At 57.9% G+C, this 20,993-nt stretch overlaps 1 protein-coding gene across 1 annotated transcript in view; it reads left to right on the top strand.

Moving 5' to 3' along the window:
* Positions 1–237: 237 nt before the first annotated feature.
* MTCL2 (microtubule crosslinking factor 2) overlaps positions 238–20,993 on the top strand; it is a 66,367-nt gene continuing 45,611 nt past the window's right edge. Inside the window, exons 1-2 of the mRNA XM_037044004.1 lie at positions 238–1,630; positions 19,575–19,799. Coding sequence (XP_036899899.1) covers positions 956–1,630; positions 19,575–19,799 — 900 coding nt within the window. The 5' untranslated portion in view covers positions 238–955. The remainder of the gene's footprint in view (positions 1,631–19,574; positions 19,800–20,993) is intronic.

Raw genomic sequence — 20,993 nt, 5'->3', positions numbered from 1 at the left:
TGTCTCTAACGGGGAAGCTGAGGCAGAAGAGGTGTGAGGTGTGAGGTGTGAGGTTTGAGGTTTGGGTTCCATTCCAGCTCTGCCAGTGACCTTGGGCTAAATCTCGAGTTTCCCTGGGGCTTCAGTTTACGAATCTGTACTATGGGATAATCGGTCTCGCTCTGACCCGTTAAGTGGGCGGAGTTCGCGCACGCTCGGCAGAGCTGCCAGGGGCGAGGTATCGGCTGTGTATATGGATGCTTGCTCCTGCGTGCTGAGGTCCTCCCGGCCTCTACCTGGGGGTACGCCCTCTCGTCGCTTTCGGGGCCCCTGCCGGGACCCTGGGCGCAGGGGAGCCCCCTCCGGGTGCGTTCCCCAGGCCCGCCGGAGAGGGGGCGGCGGCCGAACGAACGAGGAAGGAGTCCGGGCCGCGGCAGCTCCTGCCTGCCTGACCCTCGAGGGGGTCGCTGTTGCCTCGCAGATCCCTCCCTCTCTCGCTGCCTGTGTCCCTCCCTGCCGCTCCCGCCGCGTCCGCCTTTTGTTCGCGGAGCCGCGCGCACCCGAGCCGAGGCGGCGGGGCGGGGAGCTGGCGGGGCTGCGCGGGGGGCGGGCCGCGCCGGGCGGAGCCGCGGCCGGAGCAGCATCAGGACTCGGAGCCCGAGGGAACGATCGGCGCACAGGCAGCCGGGGCCCGGGTGCGCTCCGAGGGCGCGGCGAGGCCGAAGGGGCGGGCGCCGGGCGGAGCCGCAGCCGGAGCCGGGGCGCCTGGAGGCGAGCGGGCCGCTCTCTCCGAGCTCAGAGCAGTGGAGAGACCATTCGACGAGGGCCGGGGCCTGAGCGCAGTGTTGGGACTGAGGTGGGCCGGGAGGAACCGCGGCCCGAGTGCCTAGAGCAGCACCCGGACCCTCCCCAAGGGTGCGGAGGCCGGGCGGGCCCGGGCCATGCGCGCCGCTCTCTGAGGCCAAGCGAGGCCGAGATGGAGGCGTCGGCGGCGGAGTCCCCGGCCCGGGGCTGCGGCCCCCCGCCCGCACCCACCCCAGAGAGGAAGAAGAGCCACCGCGCGCCGTCTCCGGCCCGGCCCAAGGACGTGGCCGGCTGGTCCTTGGCCAAGGGCCGCCGCGGCCCAGGCCCCGGAGCTGCAGCCGCCTGCAGCGCCGCGTCCTCCGCGCGACCCGACAAGAAGGGGCGCACCGTAGCGCCCGGGACGCGGGGCTCAGGGACGCGGGTCGCGGGGGTCCGCACCGGAGTTCGTGCCAAGGGCCGCCCGCGCCCGGGTACCGGGCCGAGACCGCCTCCACCGCCCCCGAGCCTCACCGACAGCAGTTCGGAGGTGTCGGACTGTGCGTCGGAAGAGGCGCGCCTGCTGGGCCTGGAGCTGGCCCTGAGCAGCGACGCTGAGTCGGCGGTCGGGGGCCAGGCGGGGGCCCGCACAGGGCAGCCGCCCCAACCCGCGCCGCCCGCCCAGCAGCCTCCGCGGCCGCCCGCCTCCCCTGATGAGCCGTCGATGGCCGCGTCGTCGGTGGGCAGCAGCCGCCTGCCACTGAGTGCCTCACTCGCCTTCTCCGACCTCACCGAGGAGATGCTGGACTGCGGGCCTGGTGGCTTCGTGCGAGAGCTGGAGGAGCTGCGCTCGGAGAACGACTATCTCAAGGTTGGGGCGCTGAGGGGGGAGAGGGGGGCCCTGGGAGGCGCTGGCTGTCACAGCCCCAAGGGGCTGAGGTGCTAGGCCCGCTGCCCCACTGGACGAGCTGGAAAAAGGGGCCTAAACCCTCGGAGGTTGATCTAGCTGGGGCTCCCTCACATCTCGCCTCTCATTTTATTTGGGAAACCCTCCCTTGTGAGGAACCTGAATGAGGAGACTGGCCGAAGGGTTCTGATTTGGGAAGCGGAGGAGGCTTGAGAAAAGTGCTTTGCAGGACGCCTGCATGGCAGAGGGGCTGGACCTCGGGCTTCAGCTGCTCAGAACCCCCATCCCCAGGCCAGAGGGCAGGCCTTCGGTGGATCTCCTTTTGGGGGGCAGGCACTGGTGTGCATGCTGCCAGGGAGACCTGTCGCCAGCCCATGCCAAGGAGAGGCCTGAACACCGCCCTGAGTCTTTGCTCAGGGCTTTCCCTGGCAGAGGCCTGTCCCCGCCTGCCTTTCAGGGCGGGTCCTGTTTGAAAGCATGACATCTGGGAACATCCCTTTGGCTGGAGTCCGACTTCCGCCCAGTCTAACGGTCCCACAGCCTGGGAGGGTGATGTCGTGGGAGAACCGGTTCAGAGGCAGCTTCCTAAATTCCAGGTGCTGGTTTCTGCCCTCTCTGGGACAGGCCCTGTGTACACAGCAGCCCGTTGGCCCCTCATGGCCTGGCCCGTGTCCTTCCCACGTTCCCACAAGAGGAGGAGAGCTGCCTGTCTGAAAGGGGCATTTCCTCTAGACACTCGGGGGCCCCCCCGAGAGCACCCCCGGGAGAGCAGGCTTTGCCTTTGCCCTTTCAGTGAGCATCAGCACTTGCTGGGTACAGGCCAGGCTTGGCACTGTCGCAGCCTTAGGGACAGCCCAGACCTCGTGTGTCAACCTTGGCCAGGCAGCCTGGAAGCTTCATGGGTTCTAATCTACTGCCACAGGCTGGGCAGAGTTTGGGAAGAGGCTGAAATGGCACCTCCTCTCCTCAGTTGATGGCCTGGCACAACATCCCGAGTGCCCCTGGCCAAGAGCCGCAGAGCTGACAGCGTGCTGCTGATTTACGTTGGCCTGGCACCACTTAGCATTGCATCGTGCCTCTTCTGGCCGAATGCACTTCCCTCTTGTCAGAGTTTTTGAGGCCTTGCTCAACCATGTCTCCCCCTCCCTGTTTCCCCAGGACCTGCTATCCAGTATGTGTTTGCTGAATGCTTGTAGAGTAGAGGACAGGGCCTGTCTCAGTCTGGATAATCACCCCTGGTTAATTCTTCCGAAAGCCGTTCATTGTTGACGGTCAGGGGTTCATGCAGCTCCCACAGTCTTCAGTGATGAGGAGAGGACAAGCAGAAGGGGGGTGGGAGGAGGGAGGCAAGCCAGGGGGCCTGGTACTGCTCTGTTGGTGCTCCAAGCTGCTTCATAGCCCCAAAGGGCTGGGGGTTGAGTCTCAGGTCTCCCCGGGGGCCAGGGCCTGCTTGGGGAGCTCCCACAGCCGAGGCCAAGGCTGAGCCTCAGCTTCTCCCGTTCGTTCAGTGTTTCTTGCTTTGTATGCAGGCTTCCAGCTGCTGTCGATTTGGGGTCTGCAGCTTCCTGGCTGTGTGGTCTCGGTCAAGTTACTTAATGTCCCTGGACCTCGGTTTTCTCATTGTAAAAAGGCACATCACCCGTCTTCCAGCCTTAAGGGTTAAATGAGATAATGTGTGCAAACACCACCCAAGCGTCTGGCATGTAGTGAGCCTCGGCTGAGAGTAGCTGTCATCACTGCTATTCTCGAGCGGCATGCGACACGTTTCCATGGGCGCCTTTTACGTTCTCTCGTGGATTCTGTGGGGGCAGAATAGATCCTCCTCCCCATCTGCAGCAAGCTGGGCTCTTTCTCCTGAATTCTCATTCATTCATCAACTGTTTATTTAGTGCCTACTGTGTACCAGACACCAGTGCAGAACGCGGGGGATGCATCCGTGGACAAGGATGGGGTGGCTGTTTTCACGGGGCATTGGGTCTAGTCCGAGAGGCTGGGATTAAACAATAGTCATACAGCAAATCACAATGCGGGCCATGATAAGGGTGGAGAAGGGTACAGTGTGCCAAGAGCACGTGGAGGTGGGGCTGGGGCCGCTCAGGGAGGCCAAGGGCTGAAGGTTGATACGGAGCCAACTGAAGTAGAAAAAGGCTGGTTGGTTTTGAGAAACAGCAAGCATCTAGGCTGGAAGAAGGATCTTGGATGAGAGGCAGGCAGGACCAGAGTGCACAGTTCTCGCTGTGCCCACTCGGGTCGGTCCCTGAACTTCCCCAGAGCTTTGTTGAGCTCAGCTGCCAGCCTCACTGAGGCGAGGTCGAAATCTGGTGATCGAAGGTGTGCTACGAATGTGGGAACCGATCCAGGAGGCGTCGATGTGTTTGTTCTGCAGACAGTGAACCGGGGCCAGAGCAGCGAAGTGACTCTGTCAGGTCCCAGAGCCGGTTCCCCAGGCAGCAGCACGCTGTTCACGTGATCCTTGCCCCTCTAGGCCACTTGGCTTCTAAGATGCGTGAGCTGCGTTACCAGGAGGAGGAATCTAGATCCCTGGTGTGTCCCCTGCAGGCCCCTCGCTCCTTGGCTTGACTCCCACAGAGTCTGGTGGGGCCCTGTTCAGGCTCATCTTCCAGCTGGTGGGGGATACTGGGACTGTCAACCGGGGAAGGCCTCTCGGGTGATGGCATATCTGTCACATGACGCCTGCTCTGGGGCCCAAGTGGGGCCAGTGTCCATGGGCAGCTCTCTCCCAGCAAGATGGTAGAAGGAGCTGCTGTAGGGAAGGGGATAAGCTCGCTGTCACCTGAGTTATTCAGAGGGTCTGGGGACTTGGGGTAAAGACGTGGGGTTGGTGGAGAGCAGCTTGTAAACTGCGCAAAATGCAGGTGGTTGGAACTGTTCCAGGAGGGTTCAGGAGGAGATTCATGTGGTGGCTGCAGCGGGGCTGCCTGACCTCAGGGTCTCTTCCAGCCAAGGGAGCCTGACGGTTTTTCACCTTTGCAGTTCCAGGTTTCTGAGATGCAGCCTTGGCTGCGGAGCAGACACAGGGACTGCGTTTGACCTTCAGAGCCCTGGTGGTCTGAGATCTTCCCACTCTCCATCACCACTGACTGACTGTCACCCACCATGGGCTGAGGACGTGCTGGGAACTCAGTGGGTGTGGGTGGAAGAATCTGAGCGTAGGAGCCCAAAGACCTGGCTTTGAGAGCTAACTCTGCCTTTTACTTTGTGGCCATGGGCAACTCACTTGGCCTCTCTGAGCTACTTTTTGTTTTCATCCACATGATTAAGATTATGGAACCTGCCTGGGCAATGAACTACATAGGATTGTTCTTGGGACTAAGAAGGTGTGAGTAGATAAGAAAACATTTTGCAAGTAGTGAAATCCTGCATCTCTTGGAGAATTGTTCATATTTGAACCAATGAGTAGACAGGATGTCTGTGTTTTCATTCTTGGGGGAGCTGGGAGAAGCCTGGAGGGTGGGTCCCCTTAGCTGTGGGATATTAATAAATCGGGAGCTGCTCCAGGAAGGACAAAAAGGTATGATCACATTCCACACCGTGTGCGCTCCGTGAAGCAAAGCCTTCCTACCCCCTTGCAGGGGATTTGAGTGTTTGAAGTGCAGCCAATCGAGATGTCAGCCCAGAAGGGCCCAGACGAAGCATCTAATCCACTCCCAGCTCCCATTTGGGTAAATGGAGGCCCCAGGGCACACAGCCAGGATTTCAGACCTGGTCGGTCTACCTCTGGGTCCTGTTCTTTCTGCAGACTGACTGAACAGTGTGAGCTTTGGGTTGCTGACAGTGTACCTAGTCTGGAGCTGCTTCGAAGAATCCTGTTGTGTGCCAGGCTCTAGGCAAAGACTGGCTGGGAACGTGTGGAGGATCGCATATGCTAGGGCCGGGGGATCTGGAGCCCGCGGGTGGGGGTGGGGTATGTGTGTGTGCACGCGTGTCCGTGAATATGTACCAGCACTGATGCAAACTGCTACTGGGGCCAGGGGTCTGCGATCCTGGAGGAAGTGATGGGGGTTTGGATCCAGCCTTAAGGGTTTGATAGTGGTTGGGCTGAAGCTCAGGGTGCTGGGATGTTAGAGGTGATCCCCCGGCTTTTTGGCTCTTGTCTCACAGATGCTATCAACTGTGGATCACTCATGATGTGCCCGGCTCTGGGTTAAGTACGCTCTTTAACCTCTTAGTGGTCCTGTGTGGGAGGTTCTGATATCAGACCCCTTGGGCAAACGAGGAGACCAAGAGGCCATGTAACATGGCCAAGGTCACCTGGCTGGTGTACTTGCAGACCACCCTAGACAGCCCTTCTAATCCTGTTGCTCTTCTCTTCTCTCTCACGTAGGAGGCAGCCTCAGTTTCACAGAACAGGTTCTTGCTGCCTTTGTCAGCTACAAGCTGTGTGAACCTGGGTGAAATACTCAGCCTTTCTGAGCCCCTGTTTCTTCTTCTGTAATGTGGGGGCTAAGCCTGCTAGCTCCAGGGTCGTGGGGACGCTTTTCGGTGTGATGATATAGGTCAAGGGCACAGTAAATGTCATTGTCTCTCCCAGTCTTCACCTTTCTCTTATCTGCTTCTCTAGATATTCATTCATTCATTCAACATATGTTTTCTGAGTGCCTCCTGGGTACCAGGCCAGCAAGTTGTGAAGTTCTTCTCGGCTCCTGGGAACTTTAGGGAGAGGACTCCAGTCTATCTGTCACTGGATGGGGGAGGGGCTGGTCATCATGGTCAGTAAAGCTGCTGGCTGGTCCCTTCCCTGATCCCAGCCCTCCCTGTGGCATTGGAGAGGTGGCCTAGAAGAAGCGCGGGTCTAAGAATCCTCGGCAGTTTTCCTATCATGGCGGATGGTATGGGGCAGGCGGGGGAATGGGTAGCTCCAGCGAGATGGAAAATGAGATGGAAAATCTGAGGCGGCTGCTGCTGGGGCCTGGGGGGGACACGGCTCCCCAGGCTCCCAGCATTCCCTGCAGAGGGGCTGGGCCTGTCTCCCTGGACACACTCGTGCACACACACACACACATTCACAGCTTGTGCCCAGAAATCCAGTGCCACGCGCACGTCGTGTGCGTCCTGCAGCACAGCTACAGACATGTCGCAGGCTGCCTGGCCAAGGTTGAGAGGAGAAGCGCACAGGGAGGGGCACAAGCCCAGGCAGATGTACAGCCCCCTGCCTCATCTTCACACCTGCATGTCACCGAGCAGACACAACAGACAAAGCGCACGCCCTCTAGGAAAACCCAACTCAGAAACATATCCCGCACACATCGTGTACCCTCGATGTGCATGGCTGTGTCCCAGAGATGGACACACGGATGCATTGCATGCAGGCTCCAGCATCCACAGAAACCCACAGGTCGGCCCCTGCCAGGTGGGCACAGACTTGTGCTCACAGCCTGGTTACCCCCGTGGCCTCTTCCCCACGAAGAGCAGCAGAGGCCCTCGCTTGCACAGCACACAGGCTCACAGGCACACCCCGAGACACGTGCGGACACGTGGCCATGTACACACAAGGGACATGAGCACAGGTGCTCAGATGTCAGACTTGTAGTGTTTGCTAATGGGAACCGGAGACCCACCAACCCAAGTGCCCGGGCGCGCACATGCACGCACACACACACACACACACACACAGGCTGCGACATTTCACCCACACAGAAACACAGGAAATCCTGGTCCGTGTCTCCCTGGAGCTAATGTGTACAAACTACTGTTTTCAGCTCCTCCACAAGGCTTCCATAGGGATTCTGGGGACACTGAGGAGTGTGATTTTGTGACCTCCTGGGTCTGAGGCCCTAGGAGACCTGGCTGGGGCTGGGTGGTCGGTGGTGGGGGCTGGCACATCACCAAGTCAAGAGAAGCTGCACCAAAGGCCCTTAGGTCCCCGGTGCCCAGCACTGGGCCTGGGCCCAGTGGGCTGAGCAGGATGGAACACGGGTCAGGCCTGCCCACAGGGGAGACACTGCCCAGGGGCAACTCCCTTCTAATCTCCAGGATTTCCTGCTCGCCCTCATCTCCCTCCTCCTGCCCCTCTCTCCTTACTGGGGACCGTGGAGGGCCCTGTCGCTCCCTGCCTAAATGTGCCTGGTTCTGCCTGGGGGCCAGTGAAGGAGGCCAGGGTAGAGGAGTTGGAGGAGATGTGGGCATTTGGAGGAGAAGCCTGGAAGGTTTCCTGGAAGAGGCAGCCTTGGAGCTGAGGAGGCAGCCTTGAGTGGCTGTCCCTGTGTGCAGCTGCTGGAATAGTGCCTGGCACGTCGTAGGGGCTCGGCCAATGTTTGCTGCATGACTCAGTGGAAAGCAGTGACTAGGGCCTGCAGGTGAGCCTGCAGGCAGACTGCAGGCTTGAAACACAAGAGCTGGGGGAGAGGTGGGTGGGGGCCATGGTGAGGGAGAGGCTGTGAAGGACATTGAATGCCAAGCTGAGGCTGTGTGAACACCTTGATGAGAGGGGGCTACATTGACCTATAGCAAGGCTAGGAGCTGCCCCCTTTCCATGCGTCTAACTGAGTACAGGCTCAGGGGTCCAGGGTGGGAGGGAGGGAAGGCTGTGTGATCTCAGGGACAAATTCCACCTTTGGAGTCAGGTCTGGGACCAAACCTTGCTTTGTCACCTACTGCTTGTGCCTGATCTCCATGGGCAAATCCCCTTACTGAACTGCAGTCTTCCTCTCTGTGAAATGGGAACTTAATCCCTTTTCCCTGCAGAAAATTCTGGAGAATTTTTTTTCTGATGTTCAGTTTTAGGGTGCTTCCAGCACGGACCTGGGCACAGAGGAAGGGAGGGATCCCTCAGGGCTGAGGGGGTTCCCCAGAGCTCCAGTCAGGGGCTGGACCAGCAGCCAAGGTTATTACTAAGGTCATTCCCCCCTCATCCCATGCCCCAAAGGAATGACCTCATCTGTGGTCACATTCTCTGCCCTCTGGTGCCAGAAGGAACTTGGAGCTGGGGTGTGGGAAGAACACCCTGGGGTGTTCGGGGCCAGGCTGAGTTTGGCATTCACTAGAGCCTCCCAGGTCTGCATTCTCAGCAGACCGTGCTGGCCTTTCCTAGGAGGGGCAGGGAGCAGAGAAGGTGGAGCGGCAGGCCAGCCCTTTCCTAATGCCCAAGGCAGTTGAGAGCACTGTGGTTTGCAGCCAGGCTGACCTGGGCTGGAATCCTGGCTCCTCCTTTTCCTCTGCGAGCTTCTCCTTTATGAGCCTCAGTTTCCTCCTCTGTGAAGTGGTGGTGCCGATAGTACTTACCCTCCAGCATTGCTGCGAGGACAACGTCAGCGAATGCGTGTTTGTGAGGATCAGCCGGAGCCGCTCAGAGTCAGGACTCCCAGCTGTCTGCCCTCACGACTCAGCGGGTCAGTCTGACTGCTCTGGGCCCTGGGTCCTTGGTGGCGCTACTGTGCCTGGCTCTGGATGGGGGTAGAGGCATGGAGCAGGGGCCTGGGAGGTGTGTGTGGCGCTGAACAGCATCATGGGCTTCCCCAGACACATCTCTCGTGTCCCCCCTTTCCTCCCATGCCAATCTTCTCTGGACAGCCGAGGCCAGTGCCGCAGACTCTGTAACCCAGAATACTCCTTTGCTAATGGAGGGTCACCTTGGGGTTCCCAAGCGTAAAACCAGTTTGGGGTCCCACGACCAGGCTGGACCAGCCAAACACTTCCACTGGTTTTGCCCCAGATAGGCTCAGGATCTTCTGGGCCAGCTGCATCAGCCTCTCCCGTCTGCACCTCTCCTGGGCCCAGTCCGAGTGCCCGAGCAGCCCGTGTGGTCCTGCCCCCCTCGGCCTTGCCCTTGCTCCTCCACCCAAGCTCCCAGTGCTCCATGCACCCAGGCCTCTGCTCCCAGGTTGGGGGGGGGGGGCTTTGCACTTGCTAGGTCCCCTCCCCCTTCCCTTGGTTCCCTTGGTTCCCTTCCTCCACCTTTGTGCATTCATCTCCAGTCCAGGTTCCTGTTAGACACCTAGAGCTTCCTGTAGGCTCCTTCAGGGGATTTGCCTCAACTGTAAGTAGGTTAATAATTGGGTAATTACAGGTTTCCTGCAAGTCCCTCCGTTTGCATATTCAGCTCTAGGGCAGAGACCTTACCAGGGCAGGATTTAGTCCATTTCTTTTACAAAGGTATCAGCTGAGGCTCAGAGAGGTCAAGGAGATGGCCAAAGGTCACACAGCCAGCAAGAGGCAGAAGGACTGGGTCTTGTGGAGCTCTTTCCAGATGGCCGGGCAGGGGCAGTGGTGGAAGCAAAGGAGCGGCTCTGGGAAGTGCTGGGGGTGCTGTCCCCCCGGGCTGTGTGGCCCAGGGCCACTCTCTTGACCATCCAGTGGCTTTCTCTCCCCAAAGACTTCAGAGCCCTTTTTTCTTCCTGCTCAGAGATTTGGCTGCAGCCCAGAGGCCGTTTAGGAGATGGTTTAAACACATCCAGATCCAAATACTGTCTTCCTTCCTGTCCACAGAGAAAGGACAGTAGGGACAAGGGCAGGGGCCCTCCCTGTGAGCGCCCATCCCCCACCCCCGCCCAGAGGCAGTGGAGGCTGCAGATGTCTCCCTGTTCTGTCTGGTGACGCCTGGCATGGGGCAGTGACAAGCCTGACATTGGTGGGCACCCTCTCTGGGCCTGTCCTCGGGCCCCGCCCCCCTCGCCCCGAGCATACGAACGTACATGTGCGATCTCACCCAGAGCTCCGCAGCAGAGGAAGTGTCTGTGGGGTGTCCTCGCCTGATTGGCTGTGGGGCCTCTATCTTCCTGAGCCTCTATTTACTTATCTGAAAAATGGGCATAAAATTAGGGTGTCCCCTCCAAAGGACTGTCGCGGAGCACAAGACAATAGGCCTCCCTCCAGAGTGCAGGCCGTGGTCTGACATATGCTAAGTCCCTGTAAATATGAACTCTGATTGCTCTGGCTGTGGTCCCAATTATAGGGACTCTGTGGTCTAGTTCATCACAGTGTAGCAGTGCCCCCTTCCTGTGTGATCTTGGGCAACTAAGCTGACCTTTCTGACCTCGGTTCCCTGTCCGTCCGTTGGAGCTGGTGGGGATAGGAGGTGACATGTGCTGCCTTCCTGTGGCTGGCAGAGGAGGCGTGCTCAGGCGGCAACCTGCCCGTTATTTATTGGTGGTAGGGATGCTAGTCTAGGACCCTGGCCAGCCCTCATGACGCTCTGGGTCACCGGGCCAGGTGGCCTCCGGGCCAGCTGGAGTAGGGGCATTGTGCAGCACAGTGGCGCTTGCTTGGGCTTCCTGGCCCACCTTCCTCAGGGCCTTTGACCCTCACTCCCCCAAAACTAGAGCCCAACTTCCATCCAAGGAGGCTAAGCCGGACTGAGCTCTGGGCTGGGAGACAAGAGCCCAGAGTCCCTTTCTGCTCAACTGTGGACCCTCTGGGGGACTGTTGGGTTGTCCCAGTCCACCTCTAGGCCTCAGTGTCTCTGTCTGTGAAAGGTTGGAGTCTTGGGGTTCCCCTGGCCCTCCTGCTGTGCCCAGAGTCTTTGCTTCTGAGCTGGGAGGAAGGGGAGCTTTGTAGAGCCTTCTGCCCTCCTTGGGGTCCAAGTGCGATGATCTCATCTGGAGCCTTGACAGGCTCTGGGGGATGGGCAGAAGGGACAGCAGATGGCTGCCCTGGCCTCCCGGGGGTGCTGGCATGCCGCCCCTATGGCCACTGCTGGCCCACCCTGCGGGTCAGGCCTTCTGGGCTGGGCTGAGTGGTCCGTGCCAGAGCCAGGGTGGCAGATGGGCAGGCAGCCTGGGCTTTGGCCCGAGGGAGGGACTGTGGTGGCCAGGGCAGTGTGGGAGGTGGCGGCCCATGCAGAGGCTCCTGTTCCTCCGCAGAGTGGGTGCTGTGCCACAGAGCAAAGGTTCTGGATCCCTCAGTTCAGCTCTGTCACTCTTCCTGGGTCCGTTCGCCCACCAGCCAGTCAGGTCGCTCGAATGTGGGGAGGAAGTGATCCACTGGGTATGGTTTGGAGTCTGGCAGGGATGCACCCTGGGAGTCAGCGCGCTGGGGCCCGAAGCCTCCATGGACGTTGGCTTTACAGAAGCGGAGAATTAAATGCAGACGCAGCTGCGCTGACTAGAAGGGCTTCTTGCAGGGGAGTGGAATGGGTGCTAGCCTTCCCCTCTGAGGACCCATCGCTTCCTTCGGCCGCTGTTCAATGGGCTGTTCCTTTGTGCGCCAGGCACTGTGCTGGTCTCAGCCCACCTGAAGCTCACGACCTGGTGGTAGAGACCTGCATTCCCCAAGCGAACAGACCAATAAGTAAAATAATTAAGATCACAAATAAGCCTGTGATCCAGTCCCTGAAAGAAACACAGGTTTGAGGTGGACCCAGTGGGCCTAGCGGCGACTGGAAGGCTTCTCTGGGAGGTGGTGCAGAGGGGAGCAGGTTGTGCAGAGATGCAGGGCAGGGAAGGCAGGCAGAGGTGGGACGGGCCAGGTGTCTTCTGGCTGCGGGGAAAGCCCCAAGTGTCTGGGATGTAGCCAGCAAGGGGTGGGGGCGGATGTGAAGATGGAGAAGTGGGCAGAGATCTGGCTTCTGTTGGCTTTCAGGCCAGGTAATTTACATGGAGTAAAATGAGTTTGGACAGATGTACACAGTTCCATAAGCATCAATGGCATTGGTTCCGTTGCCCCTAAAATGCCCCAGTGCCCCTTTGTAGTCAGTCCCTCCCGCCTCCCCCAGCCTCTGACAACCGCTGGCCTGTTTTCTGTCCCTGTAGTTGTGCCTTTTCCAGAATGCCGTGTAAATGGTGTCCTGCAGCGTGGGGCCTGCTGAGCCCGGCTGCCTTCAGTCCGCACATGGATTTTAGCTTCATTCCCATCGTGGTGCCCGCGGTCCATTCCTTTCTATTGCTGAGTAGTATTCCATTCATGGATCCATTCACCAGCTGAGAGACATTCGGGCTGTTTGCAGATTTTGGTGGTTATTGGAGGGGTTTTAACAGGAGAGAAACGTGGTTGGAAAAGAAATCCCTCCTTCTACTGTGTGGAGCACAAACTAGTGGGGAGCAAACTGGCTGTCATGAGGATTACATCCAAAGACTCGCTGAGGAACCTGGCCCACCACAGATATTCACTAATTGTTCATACAGAAGGGCTGTCCCCCGGGGCAGCTGGGAAGGCTTCTTGATGGAGGTGGCACTTGGGGTAGAGGGGAGAAGAGGTGGAGACAGGTACAGAGTAGAGGGCGGTCGAGATGTCTGCTTCCCGTTCCTGACCCAGCCTTGTGTACCAGGCTTTCTGGAATGTGGTCTGCAGGGCCCACATCAGAGTCCCCCGGGGGTGCTGGGCGAGCAGGCACCTCCCGTGCGGCACGGCAGGGGCTGACTCCCGGGTACAAGATAGCCAGGGGACTTCTGTTCCGGAACAGTCCCTCCGCGGTGGCTGGTTAAGGGGTGGCCTCCTGTGGCCTTCAGGAACCTCCTGCGCCCTCAGGGCCAGCTGGGAGCTGTTGTTGGGGTTCACACCACCCATCACCGCTTGCTGTCTTTCTGTGGAGGGCCCCCTGTCCAGTCACTTTCGTCCCCAGCCCCGCAGGTCAGGTGACCTCACCATCCACTCCTGCAGACGGTTCTGTCGGACCTGTGCGTCGGGCGCCACTTGCATGTGCCCCAGTGGGCCCCACGCCGAAACTCCCCCGTCCGCCCTCACTGTACCAAGACCGACCATCTTATGTCGATGTAGGTTTCCCACAGAAAACGTGCTTTCCTGGAACATTTAACATGTGGCTTGAGAGTCGCGCTCTGCTCCTCCAGCTTGCTGCCTGGGCGGTGCAGAGCCGGGCCCTGGGGTCGCGCACGAGCCAGGCCTCGCAGGTGAGGCAGCCCTGGCGAGAACAGAGGCTCCGTCGTATGGCGTGCCTTAAGCTCTCTGCTGAGAAGTCTCAGAATAATGTTTTTAAATATTTGAAATCAACTGTAACAAACCAAGTACAGTTTTTGAATTATATTTTTAAATCATGCTGCATTAATATGTGTGTTTATCAACTCATCAGATCCAGTGGCATGTCTGCTTGCGGCTGTAATTTCAAAGCCCTGATGAGTGTAAGCAATATTTTGACACCTTCGGCAACAACTGTTAAGTGATACATGGAAATAAATAAATACCCATGGTTTCTTCTGGTGGCCAAGTCACAGGTACTGCCACTGTAACCGTGGCTTGTTCAGAATGGAAGCACGTGGAATCTGTAGTTAGAGGGTTAGTGAAAATAAAGATGTAATTTGTTTTCTTCCCACCCACGTTCATGTACAGCCTGAATTCTGGTGAACACGAAAGAGCCTGAGGTTCACAGTCGGAGCCCTGCTGGGAGGGCCCCCCCACCCCCGCCCCCGTTCCCTCTGTTTCTCCTGGTTCTCCATCTCTGGAACGGGGTGGTGAATCCTCTCTCCTGCCTGTCCATGGGGTTTCTGGGAGGACCCATGAGATGATTCAGATGGAATGTCTCCATAAACCGCAAGCCCCTGTGCGAGCTCCCGCTATTAGTGGTAGTATGAGCTCATGTTTGGCCCTCCAGCCCGGCACGGATCAAGAGACTCTTCCTGGCCAATTCCCCCAGGGTACTTGGGAACCAGTCCATTGCAGGGAGCAGGCCTGCCTCTGAGAGGCTACTTCCTGCAGGCTGACTTCATGGATCGTCGGGGGGTGGGGCGGGTAGGGGTGGGAGGATGGACAGAGATGCACTTTGTGGACAGGCAGTGGGTGGGTGAGCGTGGGTTTCCCTGGGTAGACAGACCCTGTGCCTCTTCCTGGGGTGGCATGAGGGTCTGAGCCCAGCCCTGGAGCTGCCCAGGCTCTCCCCGACTCTCGGTATCTGGCTTGGGGCTAGGATCAGGAGGGCCTGCCCCACTAGGCTGTGCAGAGACTGGGCAGGGCAGAAGCCATGCTCACGCTTTTATTCATTCATCCACCCAGAGACGGTGATGCTCTGGACCACATCTGAGCAATGCTGGGGGCCGGACACGAGTCAGAGCCAGCACTTGCCCTCCCCCCAGCTCCCAGGGAAGATAGACTTGAAACCAGGCAAATGCAGCCTAGTTCTTAGCATAAGAGGTGAATGGAGTTCAGAGTGTGGGAGTTGAATCAGATTGAGGGAGGAGGGCATGTTCTGGAAGGATGAAATTACTGGTCGTTAGCTTGGCCAAGGCCATTCTCGCAGAGCGAAGAGCCCAAGCAAACCTGGGTGTAGAACACAGTTCAGAGGCACGAACCCAAGGTCACAGGGCCTTTTCAAATTCCAGCTCTACCCTCCCTTGCTTGAGCAGGTCGGGAAAACTTCTGAGCCTCAGTTTCCTCATCTGCAAAATGGGAAGGTTTCCAGTATCTATTGCACAGGGCTGGTGAGAGCATTAGGAACAACACCCCATGCCTGGGCTGGCGCCTGGTGATTAGTGAGCTTCCCGAGAGGTGGTAGCTCTTTATTTATTTTTATTTTTTTCAATTAGAGTTGACATTTAATATTATTTTATATCGGTTCCAGATGTGCAACATAGTGGCTAAACAATCACATAACTTATGAAATGATCCTTCCAATAACTCAAGTACCCACCTGGCACCATACACAGTTATGACAATATTACTGATTATATTCCCTGTGCTGTACTTCACATCCGGTGACTGCTTTGTAACTACCAGTCTGTACTGCTTAATCCCTTCCCCCCTTTTTCCCCCAACCCCTGACCCTCCTCCCCTGGCCGCCACCAGTCTATTTCTGCATCTGAGTCTGTTTCTGTTTTGTTCATTTACCAATCGTTTGTTCTTCGGATTCCACATATTAGTGAAATCACAGGGTATTTGTCTTTCTCCAACTGATTTCAATCAGCGTCATCTGTGGCAGCTTGTTTTTAATCATGGTGTGTCTGGACAGGCTGGGGTAGGCCCAGAGGGTGCAAGGACAGGGCCGAGCCCAGAGTGGGGAGGAGTCCAGGGGCAGCTTGGGTCCCCAGGTGAAGGGCTCAGGTCTGATGCGGGAGCCAGTGCAATCAGCAAAATAAGCATTTTCTGTAAAGGGAAAGGCTGACTACCCTGTAGCAGCATGGGCACTCCACTCCTATCATCCCTGGTCGTCGCTGCTCCACTCCCTATTCTCAGTCCTGGGAGAGGCCAACCGAAAGGAGTGGCCAGAGGGGATGGGTGTGGAGGGCTGGCAGGCTGTGCTTGGTCTGGGCACCTTTCCCAGCTTCTTTGGGCTGACTTTTCTGATGGGGGGTGATCGGGGGCTTTGAGGCTCTGAGGTGGGCACTGCTAGGCAGTGCGGCCTTATTTTTGTCTGTGCTGGAGGGAGAGATTTGGGGTCTCCCGACTGATACTGGGGGGCTCTGATGACCTTGTTGGGTGGCCAGCCACTAGGCCTGCTGAGTCCGGTGGACTTTGGCCCCTCTTTCCCCACTTTCACACAGTGGGGGGGCGTCTAGGAGGGGGGGAGGAGCTCAGCAAGGAGCTGGAGAGGCTGAGCTCCCACCCCCGTCTCCTGCTTGGATCAGGCAGTTGCTGGAGAGCTGTGCAGGGACGGGGGTCTGGACTGCAGAACTGAAGACACCCAGGAGATCCGGAGACTCTGTGAGGCCGTAGGACCTCTGGAATAAATCCGGATCCTTCTCCCTTGGGTGCCCTCCCCATGTCCCTGCCCCAACCCCAGGCCTGGGAAGCTCAGTCCCAGCCTAAGTCCCGCATCCGCCAGCTTCTGCTGCCCACGTCCCAGCAGCCCCAGCCTATGTGGGCCACAAGCCGGCCTTTGTGGACTTGCCCTCTCACATGGGCCGTGCCAGGAGGGGCCGACCTCATTCTGCCTGCAGCTGGGACAAGCCCCCCAGGGGTCTGGGCCCCCCTTGGCCACCGTGGAGAGATGGAGCTGGCATGAATGCAACATCCTGCACTTTCAGAAATTGACTGTGGTGAAGGGCAGCCTTGGAGACACAGCTGCTCATGTGAGAAAGATCATCCATTCACTCACTCACTTATTTAGTAGATGCCTGCTGAGACCCTGCTCTGTGTCAGGCCCTGGGCTAGGGACTCGTGGCGTGGAGACACACGACTCTCGCCCTTTTAGGGAAGAAGATTGTAAGAGAACACCCTGCGTCAGAGTCCCTTGGGAGCCCCGTCCCTGGAGTTTCAGATTCAGTAGGTCTCTGTTGGGGCTTGAGAGTCCCTGACAAGTCCCCCAGTGAGGCTGTTGCTGCTGGTCCAGGGAGAATAATGAGTGATTGTGTTTTTTGTATTTTCAGAACTATCTGTGTGATCGCTGTTTACTTTTATAAATAGAAAAATCAGTTGTTTAAAACTTAGAAAGAAAAATAAATGGTCCCCCTAAATGACCCCAGTGCCCAAGATATGGTCCTCTGTTGAGGGATGTCGCCTCCCAGAGTCCAAATGTCACCTGCTTGTTAAGGTGGCCCCGCGTCATGAGCTTCTGTGTCCTGGGCACTTCCCCACTTCCCCTCGGCTCATCCGGAGCTCTGGGCGTGCTCAGAGCCCCACATCCTCCGGCCACCAGGTCCTGTCCGTGTGACTGCAGAGAGAATGCGAGAGATGCTAGGAAGTAGCAGGACGGGGATTTGAACACCGGCCCCTCTGGAGGCTGGTCTGGCTCAGAGTTAGCCGACCGACCTGTACTTCCTGAGTGCCGTTTCCTCTGGGCTTCTTCAGTCTGCCTGCTGAGACAGCACGAGGACCCTTCACTTCCTCATTTCTTTAACTGGTGCGATCATTGACTGTCCCACTTCCTCCTTTTCCACTTTTAGTTTTTTCCACTCAGCTCGGTGGTGGGGTGGTGAGTCTGTGTGCGCTGGGGTGGGGGTGGGGGTCCTGGCGACTACTCCTGCTGATCCCACCCCCAAGACAGAGGCTGTGGTGGCAAGTGAGGACTGACCCTTCAGTTGGTAGTGGGAATAGGACAGTGTCTCTTGGGGTTTGGAGAAGCAGACACCTGTCCCCTCCATCCTCTCCTAAGTTCAGAACCATTTGAGAAAGAGTCCCACGTGTCAGACAGATGGAGAGTCAGGTGGATGGTAAGCCCCGGTGAGCTTCCACCCTAAGGACTGGCCTGGAGTACGATGCTTCCTAACCCTGCCCCTCCGCCTGCCCCTTCCTAACCCTGCATAAACTGACCCTCCCAGTCTTGGGTGACTGGACAGTCCTCGGCCATTCCCTTGGCCATTCCCTCCTAGAGAGCCACCCGTTTTCCCTGGGGAAAAGGAGGCTCAGAGGGCTGGTGAACCCAGTTCTCCAGACTGTGGCCTCGTCTCCGGGGCCTGCAGGGTTGTTGTGTTTCCTTCTTGCCCCCCACCCACCCCGTCCATCAGCATTGTCCGTGGGTGCTTTCTCTGCCCCCCGGGGATGCCTCTGGCAGATCATTCATCCTCCATGACCAAGTTTCTCTTTTTTAGTGTGCAATCTTATTTAATCCATTCGATCACTAAGAGTAGATATTATTCCATCTGTGACTCAGTTTTCACATTTATTGCTCAACAAAATAATTAGCCACTGTTTCTACCAGGTGTCCCCACGCATCCCCTTCCCTTACACTTTGTCCCACAGTGGTATGCCTTTTTGTGGCTTGGATTCATTCACTCAGTATTTGCCGGGAGCCTGCAAGATGCGAGTCCCCGTGCGGGGTGGGGGATGCACCAGGAAGCGAGGTCGCCCTGCAGACGCTCACAGTGTCTCTTGGAGACGGACTATTAATTCAGATGTGCTCATGGTGACAAAGGGGAAGTGAGGCGCATTTGGGAGCTGCTGACAGAGGTGGGCAGGGGCTGCGCTAAGGAAGTGAGGTCACCCCCTCCCTCCCTTAAAACCAGAACCCAGACTCTTTACTCAGCCCCGAGAGGCCCTGGATGAGCTTTCATCCTGTTCAGGCTGACCCCTGTTTCTCCAGCTTCAACTTAGCCGTGTAGCTACCCTGGCCTCCTGCTGTATCTGGACACACTGACCACTTTACAGCCTCTGGGCCTTTGCACGCCCTGTTCCCTGTGTCTAGAGAGAGCTCTCCCTGGTGTCACTCTGGGTGACCGTTCCTTCTTGCCTCAGCTCAAACAGCCCTGCTTTGCAGATGGCCTCCCTTCGCGTGTCCCCTGACACAGCACTACTTGATCATATTACCCAGGTGGTGGTCTTTCATTTTTTTTTGTCTTCATAGCTCCTAACGGCATTTGAATTTTTAAATTTGCTGGTTTGCTGTGTGTGTCCCAGTGAGATTTGGGGCTCCATGCGGAAGATGCAGAAGGGGCCACGTGAGCCTTGGTCACCGCTGTTCCTCCCCACCCGCGTGCCTGGCCCAGAGCCTGGTACACAGTTGGTGCTCATAAGTGCTTGTTGAAAGAGCCTCTCCTGGGGGTATCAGTTTCCTATTGCTGATATAACAAATACCATAAACTTAGTGGCTTAAAACAATTCCAGATTATTACCTTGTCATTCTGGAAGGAAGGCAGAAGCCTGAAAAGGAGGTATCCGCAGGGCCGCAGTCCTTGGGACGGTGCCAGGGGAGGGTCCCTTGCCTTTTCCAGTGTCTAGAGGCTGCCTGCATTGCTGTATTAAACGGCTATCCCGCCTTCTTCGAAGCACATTCCCTCCACCCTCTGCTTCCATCCTCTCATCATGTCACATCGCCTTCTCCTTCTTTGATCGATCCCCTTGCCTCCCTCTCATAAGAACTCTTGGGATTACATTGGGCCACCCAGGTGATCCAGGAACATCCCCCAATCTCCAGACCCTTAATCACGTTTGCAAGATCCCCTTTGCCATGTAAGGCAGAAAAGTCACGGATTCTGCGAATTAGGACCGGACCTTTTTGGAGGCGGGGCGTTATTCAGCCAACCACACCCAGGTTCCCCTCCCCTCCCCCTGCCCTAGAAGTCTGGGACCAAGAGGGGTGCGGCCTGCACTCTGGGTCAGGGCCTAGTGACCTGATGGCCCCCTCCCCCTGCAGGATGAGATCGAGGAGCTGCGGGCAGAGATGCTGGAGATGCGGGATGTCTACATGGAGGAGGACGTGTACCAGCTGCAGGAGCTGCGCCAGCAGCTGGACCAGGCCAGCAAGACCTGCCGCATCCTGCAGTACCGGCTGCGCAAAGCCGAGCGCCGCAGCCTCCGCGCCGCACAGACTGGCCAGGTGGACGGCGAGCTCATTCGAGGCCTGGAGCAGGACGTCAAGGTGAGCCCGGGGCCTCCCCCAAGCGCCCATAGGTGGCATTGTTGGGAGTGGGACCACGAGCCTGAGCGCAGCCCAGGTCAGCCTGCCGCTCACTCCCTGTGCATCCTCGGGCGAGTTGCGCCGTGTCTCTGGGCCGCAGCTTCCCCATCTGTAAAGCCGGGATCCCTGGTGAGCTGACAGGCCATTGACCAGGGATCTACCACAGTGAAACAGTATGAGTCCTGTGAACAGCAGCCACTGTGTGAGGAGCAGCCACACACTGGAGGCCGGGCTCTGAGCATTCCCCGCACAGTTCCATGGCTGTTTCTGTGTTGCACCAATCGGGCGGTTTAAATCCTGGCTCTCGTGTGCTCTCATTTTGTGATTTTGAGCAAGTCACCTGAGTTTCAGTTCCCTCATCTTCGAGATGTGTGTGACGGCAGCCTCTGCCGGCCTCCCAGGGCTCCGTGAGGGTCAGATGAGACGTGTGGTAAAGAGTCACTGTAAACACCCCATAATGTTGGCTGTTATCATTCCCAGTTTCCAGACAAGGAAAGTGCAGCTCAGAGAAAGGAAGTGCCATCTGCGCTCAGTGACACTGTGTCACCTCCCATACCTCTGCCCAACCTCCTCCCTCGGCCCTAGTGAGCCAAGAGGGGTGAAATCGGCAGAGGGGCCTCCAGAAAAGAGGGTCCATGCCTGTGTGAGCTCTGGTCAGTGGCCGAGCACGTGGGGTGGGGAGGACTCAGCTCCCTGCTCTCAGAACTCAGTCCAGTGAGCTCAGGGGGTGTAGGAACTGGGGGGTGGGGTACCTGGTGCAACCTGGGGCCCTCAGGGAGTCTTCCTGCAGGGGTGACATCTGAGCTGAGGCCTGCGGGAGAAGGGGGGCATGGGCCAGGAGGTGAAGGCAGAATGCTGGAGAAGGGGGTCCCTGGAAGGGCAGGGAGGAACAGTGAGTGCCAGCCAACACCGGCTTCTGCAGCTCCAGGGTCTCACGTGCACAGTGGGCTGCGGGTCTATTGCACAGATGAGGATGCTGGTCTCAGAAAGGTTGTGTCTCCCAGTCCAAAGTGCACTTCCACCTGAGAGGGCAGCTCCCGGGACAGATGGTGACACAAATACCAGAGTGCCTGACACTGGACTGGGAGTGTGTCAGGTGAGGAAGAGCGTGGGAAGCTCAGAGGAATCTGAGTTTGGGCCCAGGTGGATGGGGAT

Source organism: Sturnira hondurensis, unplaced genomic scaffold (assembly GCF_014824575.4).
Source record: "Sturnira hondurensis isolate 20B ecotype Veracruz unplaced genomic scaffold, ASM1482457v3 Scaffold0004136, whole genome shotgun sequence".
Taxonomy (NCBI): Eukaryota; Metazoa; Chordata; class Mammalia; order Chiroptera; family Phyllostomidae; genus Sturnira; species Sturnira hondurensis.
Note: the sequence above shows the minus strand (reverse complement) of the source record. Positions and strands in the feature narration are given on the sequence as shown.